Source organism: Perca fluviatilis, chromosome 5 (genome assembly GCF_010015445.1).
Source record: "Perca fluviatilis chromosome 5, GENO_Pfluv_1.0, whole genome shotgun sequence".
In the NCBI taxonomy this organism is placed as follows: domain Eukaryota; kingdom Metazoa; phylum Chordata; class Actinopteri; order Perciformes; family Percidae; genus Perca; species Perca fluviatilis.
Window position 1 is genome coordinate 33,693,375 of NC_053116.1, and position 19,535 is coordinate 33,712,909.

The following is a 19,535-nucleotide window of genomic DNA, read 5'->3' on the forward strand; positions in this document are numbered from 1 at the left end:
CTTGACCCTCATGTCAAGGACATCATCGATAACCAGAGATCTCTTAAACCATGTTTTGTTGTAAGCTTGCATATAACTGGTGGTGGTAATGGATGGGTTGTCTTCTCAAAGTACTGAGTAATTGTCTTGGCGGCTTTGATAATTTAATATTCTCTTTTATTATAAATTAGGTGTGCCTTCATTTGTCCCATCTTTAATCCTGCTGGCTGGCGTGCTTTACGTATTTTTTGCAACGTCTAGTCAATGTTATTTATTTTATTATTTTGCACCTGGCCTGAATCGCCACCAGCTTGGATCGCCGAGGTTTTGTTTTGCGTTCGGCCTGAATTGCTGAAATTTATTTTGCCCTTATTTTGGTACTAAGCGTAACTGCTGAGGTTCTGTGTTTGTTCCGGCCTGAATTGCAGAGGTTTTGTTTTGCGTTCGGCCTGAATTGCTGATATTTGTTTTTCCAGTTTTTGTACTTGCATCACTGCAGAGGTCTGTGTTGGTTCTGGGCTGAATTGCCGAGTTTTGTTGTACTACGCCCGTATGGCCTATATTGTGTGTGTTTCTACCAGCCTGTATTACTGAGGTGTATCAGCTTTGCATATTTTGCCACCGGCCTACCTGCTAGTTTTATTTTGTCATGTGCCTTTGGGGCGGGATTCATTATCAAGTTGTGGTTGAGATTTATTTAATTACTCTAATTATTCACCTGCTGTATTTACTACATTCCTTTTTTGTATCACTATACAGATTTGTTGCTGCTATAAGGTATGTATATTCATGTCATTCAATCACTAAACTCTTTTCAAGTTTTGGGGGATATGTTTGGGGTTTACCTTTTGTTATGATGGAGTCTAATCTCCAAAGTTTATGTACAGTACCTTCTTACTTTGCACTTGTAACTTACAAATAAATGTTTGCATATCTGCAACGAAGTCTCTCCTGATTGAAATGCCATGTGTTTAGTCTTATCAACTGAACAAAATGCTAACCTGAGTCAAGGTAAAGGGAGGGTGAAAAATAAGGATCTGGAAAAGGAAAGTATAAAAAGGAAAAGAATGAGTATTGTTTTGACAAGTGGGTACACTTGGTGTATCTTATTGTAGTATGTCTTGCTCTCTGCACCACCGGCTTGACAGTATCCCATCATGCTTGTAGTGTTTTTTGTCGTTTAGAAAGGTGGAAGAGGTTTTTTTGTGCTAAAAGCCTATACAAAAAAGCCAGGGAGACGCATGCATATAATAACATTACGTAAAGGGTACAAGTGAAGGGAGAGTGAAAAATAAGGATCTGGAAAGGAAAGTATAAAAAGGAAAAGAATGAGCATGGTTTTGACAAGTGGGTACACTTGGTGCATTTTACTGTAGTATGTCTTGCTCTCCGCACCACCGGCCAATTTCTTGCCTCTCAGTGCCTTTCATCATGCTTGTAGTGTTTTTTGCCATTAAGAAAAGTGGAAGAGGTTTTTTTGTGATAAAAGCCTATACAAAAAAGCCACTACTGCTTGTAGTGTTTTTTGTCGTTTAGAAAGGTAGAAGAGGTTTTTTTGTGCTAAAAGTATATACAAAAAAGCCAGGGAGAGGGATGCTAAGACAAAGATACATATAATAATATTACGATAGGGTTCAAGTGAAGGGAGGGTGAAAAATAAGGATCTGGAAAAGGAAAGTATAAAAAGGAAAAGAATGAGCATGGTTTTGACAAGTGGGTACATTAACAATTAGGAAATGACAAACAGAACTTCGGTACAGATAGAAAGAGTGCAAACAAATGGGGAGACAGAGTGCACAAGGTCTCTAGTTGCAGGATAAGAAAATGTTAAAGACGACACATTACGTCATATAGGTTTTTATTCAATGCAAAAACAGTACAACTTTTGAGGATAAGAACACAAATGAAGTCAGACTCTTTTACATCACATTTCACATGCTTTGCAAAAAACATTAAGGGGTACTCCAGTGATTTAATATTGTACTTACATAGTTGGGTAATTAGTGAGATAAAAAAGAGAGTCAAAATCAAAGCAGCAGAGGTTAGAGTTTTGTTACTTTAGGACAAGTTCCAAAATCCTGAATCCTGTTGTTACAGGCTCAGCAGTACTGCTCATTATGAGTGATGACTTGACATGTAAAATTGGTGGAGTTCCCCTTTGAATTTGCAAACCACTATACAGTACATGCATTACATTTTTGGATGATAGTATAAGTTGTATGTAAAACAACAAAAATGTGGTTATACATATTAACATGAAGAAAAAAAATACAGTACTTGAATCATGATGCAAAGTAGCTTCATTATGTGGGACATTTGTCATGCAAACATTGCAGCCTCACTACAGACTAAAGTAGCAGCCATTGATGAATCTCATATCTGGGAACTAATAACTTTGTTAGTGGCATCTAATGCTATTTGACACTACCCTGCAAATCCACCGTTCTCGCGAAAGTACAATTTGAATTTGCTCAGTGAGTCACTCTGGCATTGAGTAATGATGCTCATTAACTATGCCCTTGTAGCCGAGCTGCACCAATCACATCGGTGTATCTGATATACGCGGGCCAGAGGCGAGATAAACAGATGACGACAGTTTAACCTACCAGTTAGCGCCGCTGGTAGCTAAGCGTATGGGGCTCTGGATATGTCACCCCGTGTATTGTTGTGATTGGTCGTAGTGTTATCCAATTGCGTGCAGTGAGATTTTTTTAAATGCATGCTTGGTGCCGCCCCTCAAGTTGGGCCATTTTCATTACTCAATGCCAGACTCTTAATCTTTCGGATTTGGGTCTGGATTTCCAGGCTAATCTGACACATGGCTGTCCTTTAAATATGTCACACTGGGTGCATCTTACTGTAGTATATCTTGCACCACCGGCCCATTTCTTGCCTCAGTCAGCATCCCATCATGCTTGTAGTGTTTTTTTGCCGTTTAGAAAGGTGGAAGAGGATCTTTTGTGCTAAAAGCCTATAAAAATAGCCAGGGAGAGGGATGCTAGACAATAGCTACATATAATAATATTACATAAAAATAAACAATGAAAACAAAAAACAAAAAACTCTGAACAATGACTCTCTCTTCTGTTTTTATTGGTATCATATATTTGTGTCATAAACTGTTACACTGTTTACCTTCCAGAATATATCAGCGTGACCCTAACATGAACCATTACTCCTTTCCTGTGGTGTCCCTTTCTACTTGTCATCAAAGTGAATGGAGTGATTGATAGAAAATGTAAATGTTCTTGTGCGTCTTCATTTCCCTTTGAGTTTTTTTTAACATTAATATTAGTTCCCCCAGCCCGCCTATGGTCCCCCAGTGGCTAGAACTGGCGATAGGTGTAAACCAAGCATCGGTATCCTGCTCTGCCTTTGAGAAAATGAAAGCTACAGACACAGAAATGGCACATACTAAGGAAAGCTCATTGTGGGACTATCTCTAGTGGCTGTAATTCTGCACCAAGGCTGAATTTCAGGGAAGAGACTTCAGACACAGTATTAGGGGACCACTAAGGTCTAATATAAAATCATCCAAAGAGCACCATGTCATGGGACCTTTAAGAACATTGTAAACTGAAATCTGCTTTGTGTCAATTTGTTCTCCAAGAGCTTGTAGCTGCTTTCAGAATCAACTCACAGAAGGTCACGCCAGCAGATAATAGAATAGGAACCACAAAACAATCGTGATTGGATTGTTTCATAATCACCGACAGTCTACTTGATGCCTGCCCACATGTGAATCCACCAGTTGGTCTGCACAGTCCAGCTCATCTTCTCACACTCAGCGATTTGCTGGAGGAAATGCTCCTTGGCCTCTGCCTCGCCCTGTTGCTCCTGGAGCGCCTCCCGCAGGTAGCGCATGTCCTCTGCAGCGCTCAGCTCTGGGATGCCCGTCAGCAGCATGAGGGAGAAAAGAGTGACCAGCAGACGAGAGTGCGAGCGCAGCAAGAGGTAAGCCTGGGTGCAAGTGTCCTGACGTGGGCAGGTAGGATAGACAAGAGAAGGAACGGAAGACAAGGAAAGAAGGACAAACGATAATAAGAAATCAGAAACAATATCTGCAAATTTCTACAGTACATTTACACATACAGCATGCACAGTTGGTTCACTTATATGCACTTATGCAAACACATAATTTCCATCCGATAGAAGCCATGCTGTACAGACCCTGAAAATGACGTTTTGTCACAGAAATGATATACTTATTTCTTTAATAAATGCAAAATAAATCTAATAAATCATATAATAATTGTATAATAATCTTTAAAACAGCAAGACGCATGGTCTTCATTAGCTGACACCAAAGAAAAACAAGACATTTATGCATAGAACTTTATGTATTCACGGACATTTCAAAACAATAAAAAAGTAATTTATCACCAGGCTGAAAAGCATTGTTTGCTGCCATCCCTCGTTGAAAGTTTTAAGTCTGTTTTACCTCTGACCACACCTGGCGTCATTCACAGGTGTGGTATTAGAAATATATTCTGTTGTAACCACACCCAACAGTGATGTCACAGGGTCCTGGAGTACACCTGTGCATCACTGCAGCCAGGTGGGAAGAAAAACCATTGAATTTCAGCAAAAACAAGATTTTCAAGGGGTGTTAAGATTCTCTTTAATGGAAACACATTTTGTACAAAGGTTTGCCTGTAAGTTGCTTAAAGGATTACACTGGCTGGCGATATTATATATTTTTCCTATTGTCAATAAATCCCATGAAAAGACCAGTAGTGTTGTCTGCCTGATATATCTTATTCTTCTGTGCCATAGAGCATTGGTGGCCAAAAAACACACAATTACCATGACTTGATATAAAGTTGTAAATATATGCCTTCAAAAGGAACCAATGGGATTGAGGCTAGGAGCCACATACTGGGTAGGAAAGCTGGAAAGCATTGACAGACACATTAACGTTTGTTTTTGTCTTTTCAGGGGATTAATTGACAATAGGAAAATATAAAACAACTTCAGTCTTATCTTTAAATTAAAGTATTAGTATAATAACGCACAAACAAACACAACCACACCTACACACGTTTGTGGCACTATCTTTGTGGGGACCTGTCATTGACATAATGCATTCCCTAGCCCCTTACCCTAACCTTAACCATCACAACTAAATGCCTAACCTTAACCCTTACATTCACCCTAACCATAACCTAGTTCTATACCTAATCCTACAACCAAGTCTTAACCCTCAAACAGCCCTTTAAACTTGTGGGGTCCAGCATTTTGGCCCCACAAAGCTGTCAGAACCCCACAATACTGGACTCCCGGTTTTTGGACCCCGCGAATATAGCTAAACAAGCCCCACACACACACACACACACCATCTTCTTACCCTGAAGCGCTGAAAGTAGAGGCTGTTGCTCCCTTTCTCTCTGCCCATGACATACAGGAAGTCAGGTGTGAGTACGAATGGTACACGCTCCCTGTTCATGCCCAGGAAGTGCTTTGTGTTACCCAGGATGTGACCGAAGTCGATGTGAAACAGGTTCCCTTAGAGGCCCAGGAAATACAAAAAGCATTTAAGTTCTGTCCATCCACTCTTTTCATTCATCGTTTCCTCCTTCAGTCGTTCCCTCAATGAGATTTTACATTATTTGGACTGTTTACGTTTTCACAAATGCAGCTCGTGTGGTGTAAACCAAAAGTTTGGGGTACATACCATGGTCTGTGATCATGATGTTGTCATTGTGTCGATCTCCTATACCCAATACATAGGTGGCCACACAATAACCAGCACAGGACTTCACAAATCTCTCCGAAGTCTTGTAGTGCTGTAGTCAAATAAGATCATAGCAGTGCAATAACATAATTGGTAATGTGGCAAAGCATGACATGCATTTATAATGTAATATTACAAGTTAATTTGGCTCTTGTATAAAACCTGGCTTTGAATCGTTTTCTGTTTTACTTACTACTTCCTGGAGGGGAGATTTGGACTTGAGCCACTCATACAGAGCATTGTTTCTGAAGGCTCCTGTCGTTCCTCCTTGGTTCTTCTGGACTGCAGCGATGGTTGCTGCATCCCTCACAATCTCAATCATACCTGGTGAGGAGAACTTGATGAGATTCACTGTGAGTTTCTCTATTTTTTCTCTGTCAATTTCCATATGACACCCGGTTTGTATCCTGGGTGCTGGGAATTATCTGTGTTAAAGGAACAGTGTTGGAAAGTGTTTTACAGTGTTTGAACATCAAGCACACTTGTTCCTGCCTACTTTGTTTATCTTTATCCCTTAATTATGATCCAATATCGTTTTCCATTCTGTGAACAAATGATGCTCCACCAATCAAAATCTGCCGGGACTTGACTCGTAGCCGCCCACCAAACCATCCTGGAGACACACCACGCATACGACACATCAACTAGAATTAGGTGGTACATTTTAAGAAATATAAACCCCTGTAAAATGTTATATAATGTTAATTCTAGTAATGTTCAAACATTTTGTATGGCTTTTGACAGTATAATTTATGTAATGATAAATAGAGAAATCCTAAATTCCCTTTGTATAAACCTTTGACTCTAATATGTCGACAGAATTATATATTTTTTGGGCTTTTCCACCTTTCATTTTTGACAGGACAGCAAGCTGAGAAAGGAGAGAGAGAGGGGGAAGACATGCAGGAAATCGTTACAGGTCGGATTTGAACCCTGGACCTCTGTGTCAAGGCATAAACCCCTCAGTACATGTGCGCCTGCTCTACCCACTGATCCAACCCGGCCTCTGTCGGCAGAAATTTTGAATCTGGCGCCATCTAATGTTTACATTTCTGTTCTGGATATGAATGCAGATTAGCACATATTTAATTCGATAATACCTAATTTGCATAATTAAACATACAATTTCAAGCAACATGTTATGCAAAAAGTAAATGTCTTAATGTAAGTAATCAACTGGGGAGGTGTCATGGTTATTTCTGTTAGTTTAACATTTTATCCTCTTAATGTGTTTTGCCTTGGCTACTGAATAAATGGAGAATAAATTGCGCAGTGACCTATGTTGTGTCCTGTGGAGATGCAGCCATACGGAACCAGGTTAAGGTCCAGAGATTTCTCCTGCCAGATAGAGTCCATCACCACCAGGGTCTAAACAGTAAGATACACAGAGTCAGGTGTCACTTTATCCAAAGTGAAAATATATTCACACAAAAAAAGTAATTAAGGGGGAAAATTCTCTTTGACCTGAATGACCAGCATGTCCTGTCTGAGGTCATCCCCCTGTTTGAAGATTATTCCCACAGGTGTGACAGAGGTGGGCGACGGCATGGGAGAGAACTCCAGCCACAGCGGCTTCTTCTTCGAGGCCATCACCTTGGATTTGTCCAGCTGGATGAAAGGAAAACGAAGAGAATTGATATGTTTATGTCGAGCTTGACAGTGCATAGGGTTTCAGTGAAGGTCTGATGTGGACTATAGCCTTAAAACTGCAGTATCAGTACTACAAGTTTGATTTTTACTATTATTTGATCAGCAAATTTAAAAGTGTCCTGCTAACATCCATCCATCTGAGCACGAGTCTGCACACACACAGGCTGCAGCATTCAATGTCAGACTGTGAATATTTAAGTAATTATTTAATTGGGTGGTAAAAAGTGCTTGTTTTACCAACAACATGTTCTGATTATTGCTCAATACTGGACCAATTTCAAAGATGTTTGTACATATTAGTCACTTAAAGGGGCACTATGCAGTTTTGGCCATTTCTTCACTTTTTGCTCGCAGGTTTCTCTATAGAGCTCCCCCTACAGCTTCGGAATAGATATTTAGCAGCTCCTATGTTTACTTGTGTCTGACTCTTCGCTCGGTCAGTCTGCCGTTTCCTCTTTCTCTGTTCCTCTGACAATACTTTCCTAGCTTTATGCTTCTTTTTTGCCGGCTCAGCCATGACGACAGTGTGAAAAACTCCATCGCTACCTTGTTAGCTGGTTTCTGAATGGGTGAATGTGTGTGCAGTGCGGTGAAGCAGTTCGTTACATCATGAGACCTGATGTCACGCGATACTTGCTGAGGCTGAGGCCAGCGGCTCGCCGGCCGAAAGTTGGAAGGGTGTTTTTTCCACTCAAAAAACTGCATAGTTCCCCTTTTAAAACAATGCATGGGACAATAGGGTCTGGGTTGAAAAATACCAAAATTAGGGGAGAGTGGGGGCAGTTGCAACACTTTTTACATTTCCTTCAGTTTCTCAGCAATCGTTTGTATTAGAAAGACAAAAAAATATATATATTTTAAACCCATATATGTCACCTACCTGCCCATACTGCTGCAACATGTGTACATATGATAATATGGAAGTTATTTGAACTTAAATGGACAATGAAAAATTGAAAATGAAACTGTCCCCTGTATATGGACAATTGCAGCAGTACCGAGGGGCAGTTGCAACAGTCATTTAGATGTAATAAAACTATAAAACTCATAATTATTCAAATATTTTTTTAGGTTATTTGAGACCAGAGTTATTAAACCACTGAATTGCCTTGTATGTCAATTTTATCTAATGTCATTATTGTTGTCATGAGGGACAGTTGCAACACCATGTGTGGACAGTTGCATAGGGGGACAGTTACAACTTAAAACTAGTGATGCTAGCCTAACACATCAGCTTTAACACATGGTACTTAAGTCTGTTAAGAGCTAAGAAACTGCACATTCAAACTATATAATGATAAAGATCAATACTTAAAAAGTTTAGACAGTATGACAAAAAATCTGGTTGTAAAAAAAGTTACTTTTTCACTTTGAATTTTAGTTCTCCCATAAGGAACGATGACATGTGGCTGTTCACTTCCAGACAGATGGAGGGGCCTACTGAGCATGTGCATTAGGAGTTTCATGACTCTAGCTTTTGGAGATTGGATTGGAGAAATCAGCAGTGTTGCAACTACCACACTTGGCAACCGTCCCCACTCTCCCCTACCCTTCAACCAAGCAATCATTTCACATTCTGACAGGTCAGAGTGGCCGATAGAAGAAATAATGATAGATGATAGATGAAAATGATGTAAAAAAGTGCAGACTGTTGCACTTAAGACTGGGCAGGTGGAAGAAAATGGAGATGGATGGAAAAGTGAGAAGCAGGAGTGACAGGGGACAACAAATTTACAAGAAAGAAAAAAAGAAAAAGAATGGAGAGAGCTATTGTATTGAATGCTTTCTCTTCAGATAAATTATAGCCTATGCCAACACACTGTCAAAGCTTCTTGCCACATCATGTTCAACTTTCTAGCACAGCCTTTCACACCACCGGCTCAGCCCCAAACAGCAGAGAAAAAACAGAGAGAAAAAGTGCCAGCTAGCTGATGAACCTAGTGCAGCTAAAAAGTCAGATTTTTACTTCAGGAGTTGGTGGGGAGCGCAGAGCACAACAGAGCTAAAAGGAGAATGAATACTGGATCCACTCAGGTGGGGAAAAAAAAAAAACTTCAAATGAATGCTAATATGGCTCCATGCTGCTTGACGCACTAATAGGGAACATGTTTGCTAACATGTTAGAAATACTGGCTTTATAATGTCAATTATGTGTTTACAGCGTGTTGCACTGACCCTAATTCCATATAAAATCTATTACTGCAGGTTTAAAAATTCAAAAAAAATCTTACTTTTCACAAAAAGAAGTAAAAGTAGCGAGTTCAACCTTTGTGTGAAAGGAAAAATGTATGTATGTGAGAACTGTGTGTGGTCAAAAGGGCATTTTAAGTTACTTGTGGCGTGAGGATGAGCCACACACAGAAGACAACCTCATCAAACACCAAAACACTCACAATAAACACACACAAACAGCATTAGCAAGGCTTACCAGGATCCTTCCAGCTTTGATGCGGGGGTCAAAGGGCAGCAGGAATTCATTTGGCAGATTACAGTTTCTAAGAAGCTCTTGAAGCCTGAAATGAGCTATACAATAGAAACAAAGACACAATGATGCACCAAATTGCTTCTTTCAGAATAAAGGGAAACTGGCAAAACAAAAAAATCTTTTATATATATATGTAAAAGACAACCACTTAATAATATTCATAAAGACACCCAACCACCCACATTTACACATATCATTATAAATTGGATTTCTTGGTGTATATTAAGGGGAGCTCCATATCTGGTGCTAATGGCCAAAGGGTGTTAGTCTAGACTTCCAGCTTTCACTTGTTTTTAGTAACAAAAAAGCACTGAAGCTTTTGCAATTCCTCCCGGAGAGTTGCTGAAAATAGTCCTCAAAAACTACAGTGCACAGCTGTTTTAGGAAATTATGATGAAAGCATATATTCATGACCTGCTTTTAAATGGGCATGGAGCTGAGAGCCACAGACAGGGAAGAGAAGTCCGAAAGTGTTCTTGGTGGCCTTTGCATCTTATATCACCGACCTGCTGAGCACACAGGTTACTGTCATCAACTGCTCCCTGCAATGTAGCCGATGCAGCATGGCTGTCTATCTTTTCACTTGGAGGATAGATAGATAGATAGATAGATAGATAGATAGATAGATAGATAGATAGATAGATAGATTCTACTGACTTTGGTGATGCTCTGACTTTTCCTCTAATGCCACCAGCAGGTTGACATTTACTGTAAGTGAAATTACTTCACAACTTTTGCATGGATTGCCATATACTAAATTGTAGGAGTGGAGTGTCATCATCATTGAACCGGTTAAGCCCTGTTGAAGTTGAAAATCTCTTTTGTATGAGATCCTGGCTAAGACAGCAGCATAAAAAAGTTAATTTTACCCCTCCAAGAATTGCCACATTATTGTGGTGGAGAGGTGTGTGTGTCCCTGTGAACCTGGAAACTGTGTTGTCAGGGGCAACAGCTCCCAAGAGAAATTCACAGACCTCTTATGAATCGGCCAAGAAGGAGCAACTTGTCCGGAAGTTGCAGAAAATGGATGGATGGATTTTGGCTTTATTCTATCATTCTGTTGTAAAAGTACAACTAATCCATTGGAATGTCTATCTTAGATGTGTCTAACCTGTAGGAGGAAGGTCGGTCCTGTCGGGGTAGAGGTTTTTAATCCTTATAGCAACCTCCTGTAGGGCCTCCACAGCCTGAACTTGCTGGGTGAAGCTGTCAAGCATGGCCTGACCACAGCCCAGCAGGTAAGCCTCCAGAATCACAGCCATGCGCTGGCGGAAGTACAGACACCCTGCCACCTCACTACGGACATACCAGAAGAAGAAGTGGCCAATTCTCTTGCTCTGTGAAGTAGAACACAACAGAATGTGAGGGGAGTTCATACACTGTATAATCATTATTTTATAATTATATTATTATTTTTATCTATAGGTGAGTTAAGGTGATGTGAGTCAAAAAGCAGACACAGAGCTGCAGTTCACATTTTACTGCAGTGAGACAGGCTGCAAAAAGGATTCACTGTTAAAGTGAGATTCTCACTGAGACGATTTTTTCTATCTGCTAAGATCACGGTAATAATGTTAACATGGCTTTAGTGCAAGACAAGGTTTGCACTAAAGTGCAGGTTTAGTGAGGTCCTATCATTTTGTGAGAACAGAGAAGGTTACACTAAATCCATATGAGGAGTTGAAATTGCACAGTTAATTCAAAATAGCTGAATTCCTGTTGAGTTTAGGATACACCCCAATTTTCACTGCTCTGCCTGAAATTTAAGGAAGGGGGCTTCAACTTAATGAGCCATTTCGTAAAAATATTTCATGAGTTTTACAGTATGTGTGTGCAAAAAGCTCCTCAAAAATGTGATTCATTGTGCAAAATAATAATTCCTTTAGCCCTACCCAGCTGTGTGAAACTGATCATCTAAACCCGTTAACCCCTTAACCAAAAATAATTAACCCACAGTGAACAAATGATTTAGAAGGTTCTTTAAATGGAGGAAAATGGCAAGAAAAATGACAAAGGATGTACAACATTCTTATATACTACTCGTAATAAAGATATCTGATATTTGTTGTGTGCACCGTATATTCGGATGCTGCATGACTCACCCGCAGAGCGCTTCGGATGAGGAACCGAGCGAGGAAACTGTCATGGTAAGATTCCACTTTGAGGGTCTGTATGAATAAATAGGATAGAGATAAACTGTAAGTAATGACACCAATCTAAAGTCTAGTTAGATAAGTGCTTCTTCATTATAACGAATGAAAATGATTCACATCCTTTTGAATGTTTTCAAACTTTAAAAAAAAACAAAAAACATTTGATAAGACTGTGCTTTAGTGATAATCTACAAGCAATGTGGTTACTTTATTTGTATTCTTTTATCTTTAGTTCCACTCTGAAAAGTCCTACACTATGCTCCTTTACATGTCCATACTTGTATTTTTGGATTCTACTAGAACATGCATAAAAAAAAAATACATACTGTCTGTCAGAATATACCTGCATAGGTGGAAATTGCAGTGAGGGTGTCGGGGGGTCAGAACCCACCCCATCTGAGGGTTGTCCCCCACGAAAAAAAAACATTAAAACCACACTTATTTTTTATATATATATATATATATATATATATATATATATATATATATATATATATATATATATATATATATATATATATATATAAAAATAATTATGTAAGTAGTAAAAACAATACAAACGCAAACAGGGCAAAAAAATGCATTTTAAGTTTAGAAACATTTTGAGTCCCCCCTTTGCCTCACAGTGGTTTGATCCACTGCTTGGTTTCCTCCTTTATGTTAAGGTAGGCAGAATTCTGGAACTCATGGGAGAGAGTTTTCTGTAAAATAGTGGATGCTGAGAATGAATTAGTCATGAAATAAAAATTATGTATTTTTTCACAAGGCCGCTATGTTAGGTATAAAGTTCCTTAGCTTGTTTGGTAGCTTATAGGATAGTTTATTAGCAAGCTTGCTAGTTCTACCGGCCATGCTTTCATGCTAAACACTAGTTATAGAAAACTTTTAGTTTAAGTGGCCTGCTGGCTGGCTAGTTAGTTAGCTTGCTTACTAGGATGCTCAGTTTTCATTTCAGCATCATCTGTATTAAAGAAAATAATCACTTTATCCCATGTTTAAAGTTAATAAAACAGCCTTGCCAGCCTGCTTACAACTACACATATCCTATACAAGTACAATTTTGTATAGTTGTGTCCCCTTCAATAATTGCTCTTCAGAAATGTTATGTTTATTGTCCCCCCATCTATTACATGAAATTTACTCCCATACCTGTATATACCCTTTGTCTGTACCACTTCATTTTACCACCTGTCTCTTTAAGCCCAGTGTGCTCTAATTTGTCAGCATTTTCCATGTCTTCGCATCTGTGCTCTCTGGGTCTCTGCAGCATCATTGCAGCAGGGGAATGACTGTAACGGCACTGTCTAACTCTACACTTCTATATAACCACAACTGCTGAGGATGCTGACTTTTTGAATGGGTGCAGCTTTAGCCTTAGTCTGTTAGCACAATATCATATCCATCAAGTGCATATTTAAGACTTCTTTTACAAACTTCTCATTTTAATACGAGTCAGCTGGAAACCTTAAAAAGTAATCTGGAGGAAGAGATAACTTAGCATTAATAAGCTAGCCACAGCTATAAAATATAGATATATGATCAAATCTGTTGCAATTTTAGCCGATGGTCTTTGGTTAGAAAAGAAGGATGTCTGAAATTAACAACTTATTGTTTCAAAAATGCCTAAGAAATTAAATTTTACATTGCATGTGTGCTGGAACGGAAAGCTTGACAGGTTTAGCAACAGTAACTACTGAGGATGGGGCTTATCCAAATCCTGCTGAAACGCAGTGAACCTGAGGTTTTTGGGGTCCCCAGGGTCTGGGGTTGCTGCCTACTTCGCCCCGTTGGTAATCCAGTTATGGTTGAATTATTTAATTTTTAATAATAATTGATTAGTTTATGTATTTACTGTTTGGATTGTATTTGTTTTATTTAGGAACAATAGGTGTGGATATGAATCCATAACTTAAGTGTGCTGTTTATTGCGCTTGATTGCATAATATTGGTCAGGGGTTCCAATAGAAAAGTACATAATTTTGTTATTGTCACAGATCCTACACACAAACACACACACACACACACACACACCTCACACACACACACACACACACACACACACACACACACACACACACACACACACACACACACACACACACACACACACACACACACACACACACACAATATCAATTTAGATACAAACACACACTTGCACCAGCTGCAGCAGATACTTCAATATGTCATCATTAGACAGGCTCTCCAATCTCTGGACTGCCAGTCTCCTAACCATTACGTCAGCAAAGTCCATGCCTATTAGTTCCAGGGCCAATGTTACATCCAGTTCTCCAGGATCCCAGTTTCCCAGTAGCCAGTGGACATCCTCAACCACTCTGCGGTTCATCCAATCAACATTACGCAGGTAATGGGGTAGATTTGATGCGTAGCGGATGCTCTCCTCCCGGAACCTTGTGAGTCCAGCCCTTTTGGTGCTGGTGACTGGAGATGGGAATCTGAGAGTTACAGTGTCAGTCAGTGAGTCCTGGAGAGGTTCCACATGCAGAGAGGAAGAATCTGTGCTGGATGAGGTGGAAGAGGTTGAGGAGGGTGAGGAGGGTGAGGAGGGTGAGGAGGAGAGAGCAGTAGAGGAAGCAGTAGATTTGGTCAGGTTGCGCCTGGATGCAGGACTGCGGGAGCTTTCAGAGGAGCTGAAGTTATTTGGCAGAACCACAGGGAAGCTGTAACGGTCTAGAAGGAAGCTGATAGCCATGGAGTCAGCTATGTCTGGGTTAGTAGCAGAAGACAACTTGTCTGCCTGGTAGGTGATGGCCCCTTCTTCCAGGTCAGGGTAGGGCCACATATGCATGGTGTAGGGGCCCTGGCTAAGGACGGACCTGCAGGGACCAACAAGTGCACAATTTGAAAAGATTTGTTATTAATTTGTGATCGATCAATTCAATTCTGTCAGTGTTACAGGTTGTATTTTGTATCAGCAGAAGGGCCGCTTAATTTTTGGCACAGGCCCCCCTGATAGAATTTCCAAATTTCCATCAGCCGCCAATGATTTCTGCCCGTACTGTATGTCTTGGTAAACATAAAAAGCCTACATAAAATCTTAAATACGAAAGATAAAGTAGGAAATTCAATCAAGTAGCTCTTAGATAGAGGTAAATTTAATGTTACTGTGTTATCCCTTTTTGCTATTTAACACTGAAAAGACACTGACAAATACATCACAGTGTTGTAATTTATATGAAAAAAACCTGACCTGTGATCAATCAAGAGCAGATTGACAAAGTAGAGGACCTTCCCCTTCTCTTTCTGCAGGTCTTTGGTTACTGGGGCGACGTCACCATCACTAGCAATAATAGTGAAACCCAGCTTGGCTCCACGTGGCAAATCCCTGAGGAGAACATCAAAGTCCAGCCACTCATTCCACAGCACTTCATCTGCGAAGGCCTTGGGAAGGGAGGACACTGAAGAGAGAACCTTGTTACCATAAAGTATGGAGGCTTTTACATAAACAGACTGAGGACATTTGCTTGGAAGTTTTGGGACGTCAAAACCAAGCAATTTCACTCTGAGTCTTCTGTTGCAGTCCCACAAGGATATCATGAAGATGTCATCCAAATCCTTCCCTTCGAGCCGGAGATCATCGTGGGAGCTAAACTGGCCACTGGATCCATCGACAAGCGGCCAGTCCACAAACTTGACAGTCTCATTGACAAGCTGCGACACAGGGACCACAGAGAGGTGGAGGTCTTGAATGGTTTTCAAGCACTGGCGAACCCAGAGGAAATCGCTCAGGGGGTAGTCTCCAGATAAAAACTCCTCCCTCCCAGAGACTTTTAACACCAGACGTTCAGAAGTGTCATAATCAAGCTCCTGGTCTACCATCACCCTTCTGAATACTGTAAGGAGAACATCTGGTGTTGCACTAAAATCCACCCCTATGCTGAAGCTGATCTTGTTCATGAAATGGAGAGTGACAGGGAGCTTTCTGTTGAGCTGGTCCTGTAGGTCATTTGGAATGGGGGCGCGTGTTATCCAAGGCTCTGTGGCATATAGCACGTCATCCCGATCCCTTAGCTCTTGTCTTCTCGGAGATGCCAGCGTCCTACGGGTGAAAGTGAGCTCACCAAGTCTGTCAGACGGTTCATTCTCCAGGTCGTGTCCAATCAGGTAAGCCAGACACTGCTGTTGTTTCTTCTTCTCCTCTGAATCAACTGCCATCAGCGGTTTTACCACTATGTGCGCCAACAGACACCCAGTGTCATCACACGACCATGGAATGTCTAACGTCCTGATAACCTGACAGTCATCGTAGGCTTCATACCAGTCTTCCCCCCTGGCATAGAGCAGAGTGTATTTCTCTGGTTCCAATACAGCAAGTGGGTCTGGATGGCAATTTTGTTCCTGTGCCTGAAGACATAGAGATACATATTGGAAGCATGTTGATTGCTGCAGCTTGATAATATATTTAAACTAAGTAAGTCTACAGCCACACTAGCAGTGGGTGTGACTTAGGGGGGAGATTGTGCGCAGCTGCGAGAAAGTTGAGAGAACGGACATGTGCCTCTGTGTGTCGTGATGGAAAACGGTAAAATCTCCTGTTTTTTCCTATCAAGTTGCGTTGATGTATTGTCCTCGTCTTGGATGTCTACAAATGAACTGTCAACGGAGCACTAACTAGTGCCGAACCACAAAAAGGGCAGGTCGGCTGACGGAGTGAAGAAACTCCAAGCCAGGGACGACAAGATAGCCCAATCACGTTACCTGCGGCCTGGCGAACTGAGTGTTTAGCTCTGTAGTTTCATATGCATGAGCAGCCAAACCTTGGAAGCTCCTAGACGTAACGACAGTATCAGGTTTTTCCTGGGTTGTGGTTATGCCGTGACAGTATCATAAACTGTAAGTAGCATAAAGGAACAGAGGTGCTAGTCCTATGTGTCTTAGTAAATAATTAGGCTAAGTAGCAAAGTATTTATCTATAAAAGTGCTCTAGAATGTACTCAGTTGCAATGCGCAGCTATATGAATGTGTATATATTGAAAGAAATGCTTAAAACCCTCAGAAAGAGAACAAAAAAGATAACACATTTTAAACAATAGACCATCCAATAGGGGTTTGCCTACCTGCATACAGATGCGTAGCCGCAGCTGGTACACACTGCACTGCGCAGGGAGGATGACTGACACTGGCTTACAATCCATATTGACATTGTAATCCTCATCGCCAGACGCCTTCGGTGGACCAGGCCCAGGCTTAAACTCACAGATGAACTTCAGGCTGTTCGCAGAGCAGCCTTGAGTTGACATCCCAGATGGATAGTCCACAGCATGTGGACTGACAGCCTGATTCAAGGGCAATGCAGGGTCCATCGATACTTAGGGGAGCAAATCCTGAACCAAAGAAATCTTACATAGACAGGTGCTGCTCTGATCCTAAGGTGGAGTCCGTGTGAGTCTGTACCTGTTTGACTGTGTGTTCCCTTTTTGTGATTGCTCGGGGACTTCCTCATTCTTTTTTAATACCACAGTTCTGAAACACTACAACGTAGATAGGAATACTAACAAAGCATTTACAGACATTGTGAAGAGGTGGACTTCCTTGTTCCTATTTGCACTTAGATAACAAATTACAGAAGTCTTTTCTGACATTTTCACAGTTAACCGTCCTGGGTAAAATAGTACTTTTACAGTATTCTACTTTAAATCAAATGCAATAAACAACTAAATGAGCTTCCCTTGGTTTACCAAGCAGCCTTTGTTATGTACTAAAAAATATGGTGATAATAACAAAGAACAAAGTGTTCATAATCAAACAAGTCAAACAGGAGCAGAAGTAAAGTCTTACAGGAATGCACCATACCTGTTTGGGTTGTTTGGCTGGTTATTCTGAGAAGGTACTGTAGAATTTCATATGTGAACTTTCTTTCTTATGCTGAAACCTGCTGCAATCTTACACATATGTGTGCGGGAGAGTGTGTGTTGTCTGGGAGCGATGGGAGGGTGTCAGTTAATTGTCTGTATCCCATAATACAATGTGCTGTATATGTGGGTGGGTGGGTGAGTGTGTGTGGGAGAGAGAAAAGAGAGAGTGAAATGTATGTAGGGGGTGGGGATGGGGGGGGGTTGTTTGTTACATATTTTATTATTTATTTATCTTTTTTAAAAAGCACTGATCTGGAGTTGCACCTTGAATTTCGTTGTGTTAATACACTGTATTCATGCAATGACAAATAAAGCTTGATTTGATTTGAATGGATTAAGGATGCACCTTAAATTCACCTATCTTTGTTGTTGTGATATTTTACTGGATCTTTGCACACAATTGCCATAATGTATCAGTGGGGATTTTCATGTGGCGCTTAAGATTTTACCTTGCAAGGCAGCTGGAGATAGCGCGCTATCACGCGGGATCACATGTTCTGCGTTGACAAATGATCTGACTGTCAGTTTGATTATGATTTCAAATCACCACTCAACAGCTGCTGAAGTTCTAGCTCTCCGAACCAACCACCAAGCTCTGTGCACTTCAGCTACACTATTAAGAGTATTCAGTTCAGCACTACATTCAGTATCAACATTTTGCAACACAACAATACTACATTCACAATAATAATTGCCTTTTCTTTGTATAAGTGGAATCACAGAGAAGTACAGTGTTACTGGATGCTTTGTTACAGTGTTACTGGATGCTTTGTACTGTACAATATCTCATAAAAGTATAGAAGAGGAAGTATAGAAGAGGAAGTACTGTGGATCTCCTTTGAATTCTCCTGATATAAAAACATTAAAAACAAGAATAGGATTAAAGCAATTTGAAAGTTTGAGGATGGCCTGGTTCCTGTGTTTCTGTACAAATGAATTCTACAGCACCTGGGGCATAGTATATTGAAGTTGCCAAAGATGAATTAGGTGTGTTTGAATCATTAAGGTTTTAGTGGCATACAAATGACAAAGACAATGACAAATAAACACCAATACATAAACAAATATTTTGTCAATTGAATTTCAATGAACATGGACAAGCAAGACCATCTGAGCAAATAAGGAAGTCACACTCCCTCGGTGTGTTTTAATCCGAGTCCTGTCCAGCTGCGAGAGTGCGTCTCAGTGCATGTGGCTGTGAAAAAAACGTAGGTATTTCCACGTAACGCTCTGTGAGAGCCATATGGAGACAATCCCAGCCCACTGGTTTTTTGTTTATTTATTATTTTGAGTACCGTTAACATCTAAAATTTCTAAATAAGTTCTTTGTTGTACAACATTACAAGTTCTTATGAATCTCGTTATTAGAAAAAATTATAGTTCAAATTAAAGACACCTTTTAGTCAATGCTTACACAACAACAATACATTTTTTCACAAACAAAAAGATTGAAACCAAAATACATACAAGGCTAACCAAAAGCCCCCCAAAAGGTTCAATACATAAATACGCAATTTTTTAATTGTAAAAGATTTTTTGGGGCATTTCTAGGCCTTTATTTTTGCAGCTGCTGCGTCGAGGACTGAGCCTCTGTATATGGTCAGTCCTTCCAGAAAAATGAGTTTTTGTGATTTTTTTGCAGGCAAAAATCCTTGATT

At 40.3% G+C, this 19,535-nt stretch overlaps 1 protein-coding gene across 1 annotated transcript; it reads right to left on the reverse strand.

Annotated features, from left to right (window-relative positions):
* Positions 1-3,472: 3,472 nt before the first annotated feature.
* On the reverse strand, positions 3,473-17,393 carry si:rp71-17i16.5 (phosphatidylinositol 4,5-bisphosphate 3-kinase catalytic subunit gamma isoform). The gene is made up of 12 exons (XM_039799262.1): positions 17,080-17,393; positions 15,213-16,366; positions 14,157-14,838; positions 11,951-12,016; positions 10,960-11,185; positions 9,792-9,886; positions 7,178-7,321; positions 6,991-7,081; positions 5,907-6,037; positions 5,654-5,765; positions 5,327-5,484; positions 3,473-3,954 (listed from the first exon to the last, which is right to left on the reverse strand). The coding sequence occupies exons 1-12, from the start codon at positions 17,323-17,325 to the stop codon at positions 3,697-3,699; spliced, it is 3,363 nt and encodes a 1,120-aa protein (XP_039655196.1). The 5' UTR covers positions 17,326-17,393; the 3' UTR covers positions 3,473-3,696.
* Positions 17,394-19,535: the final 2,142 nt, after the last annotated feature.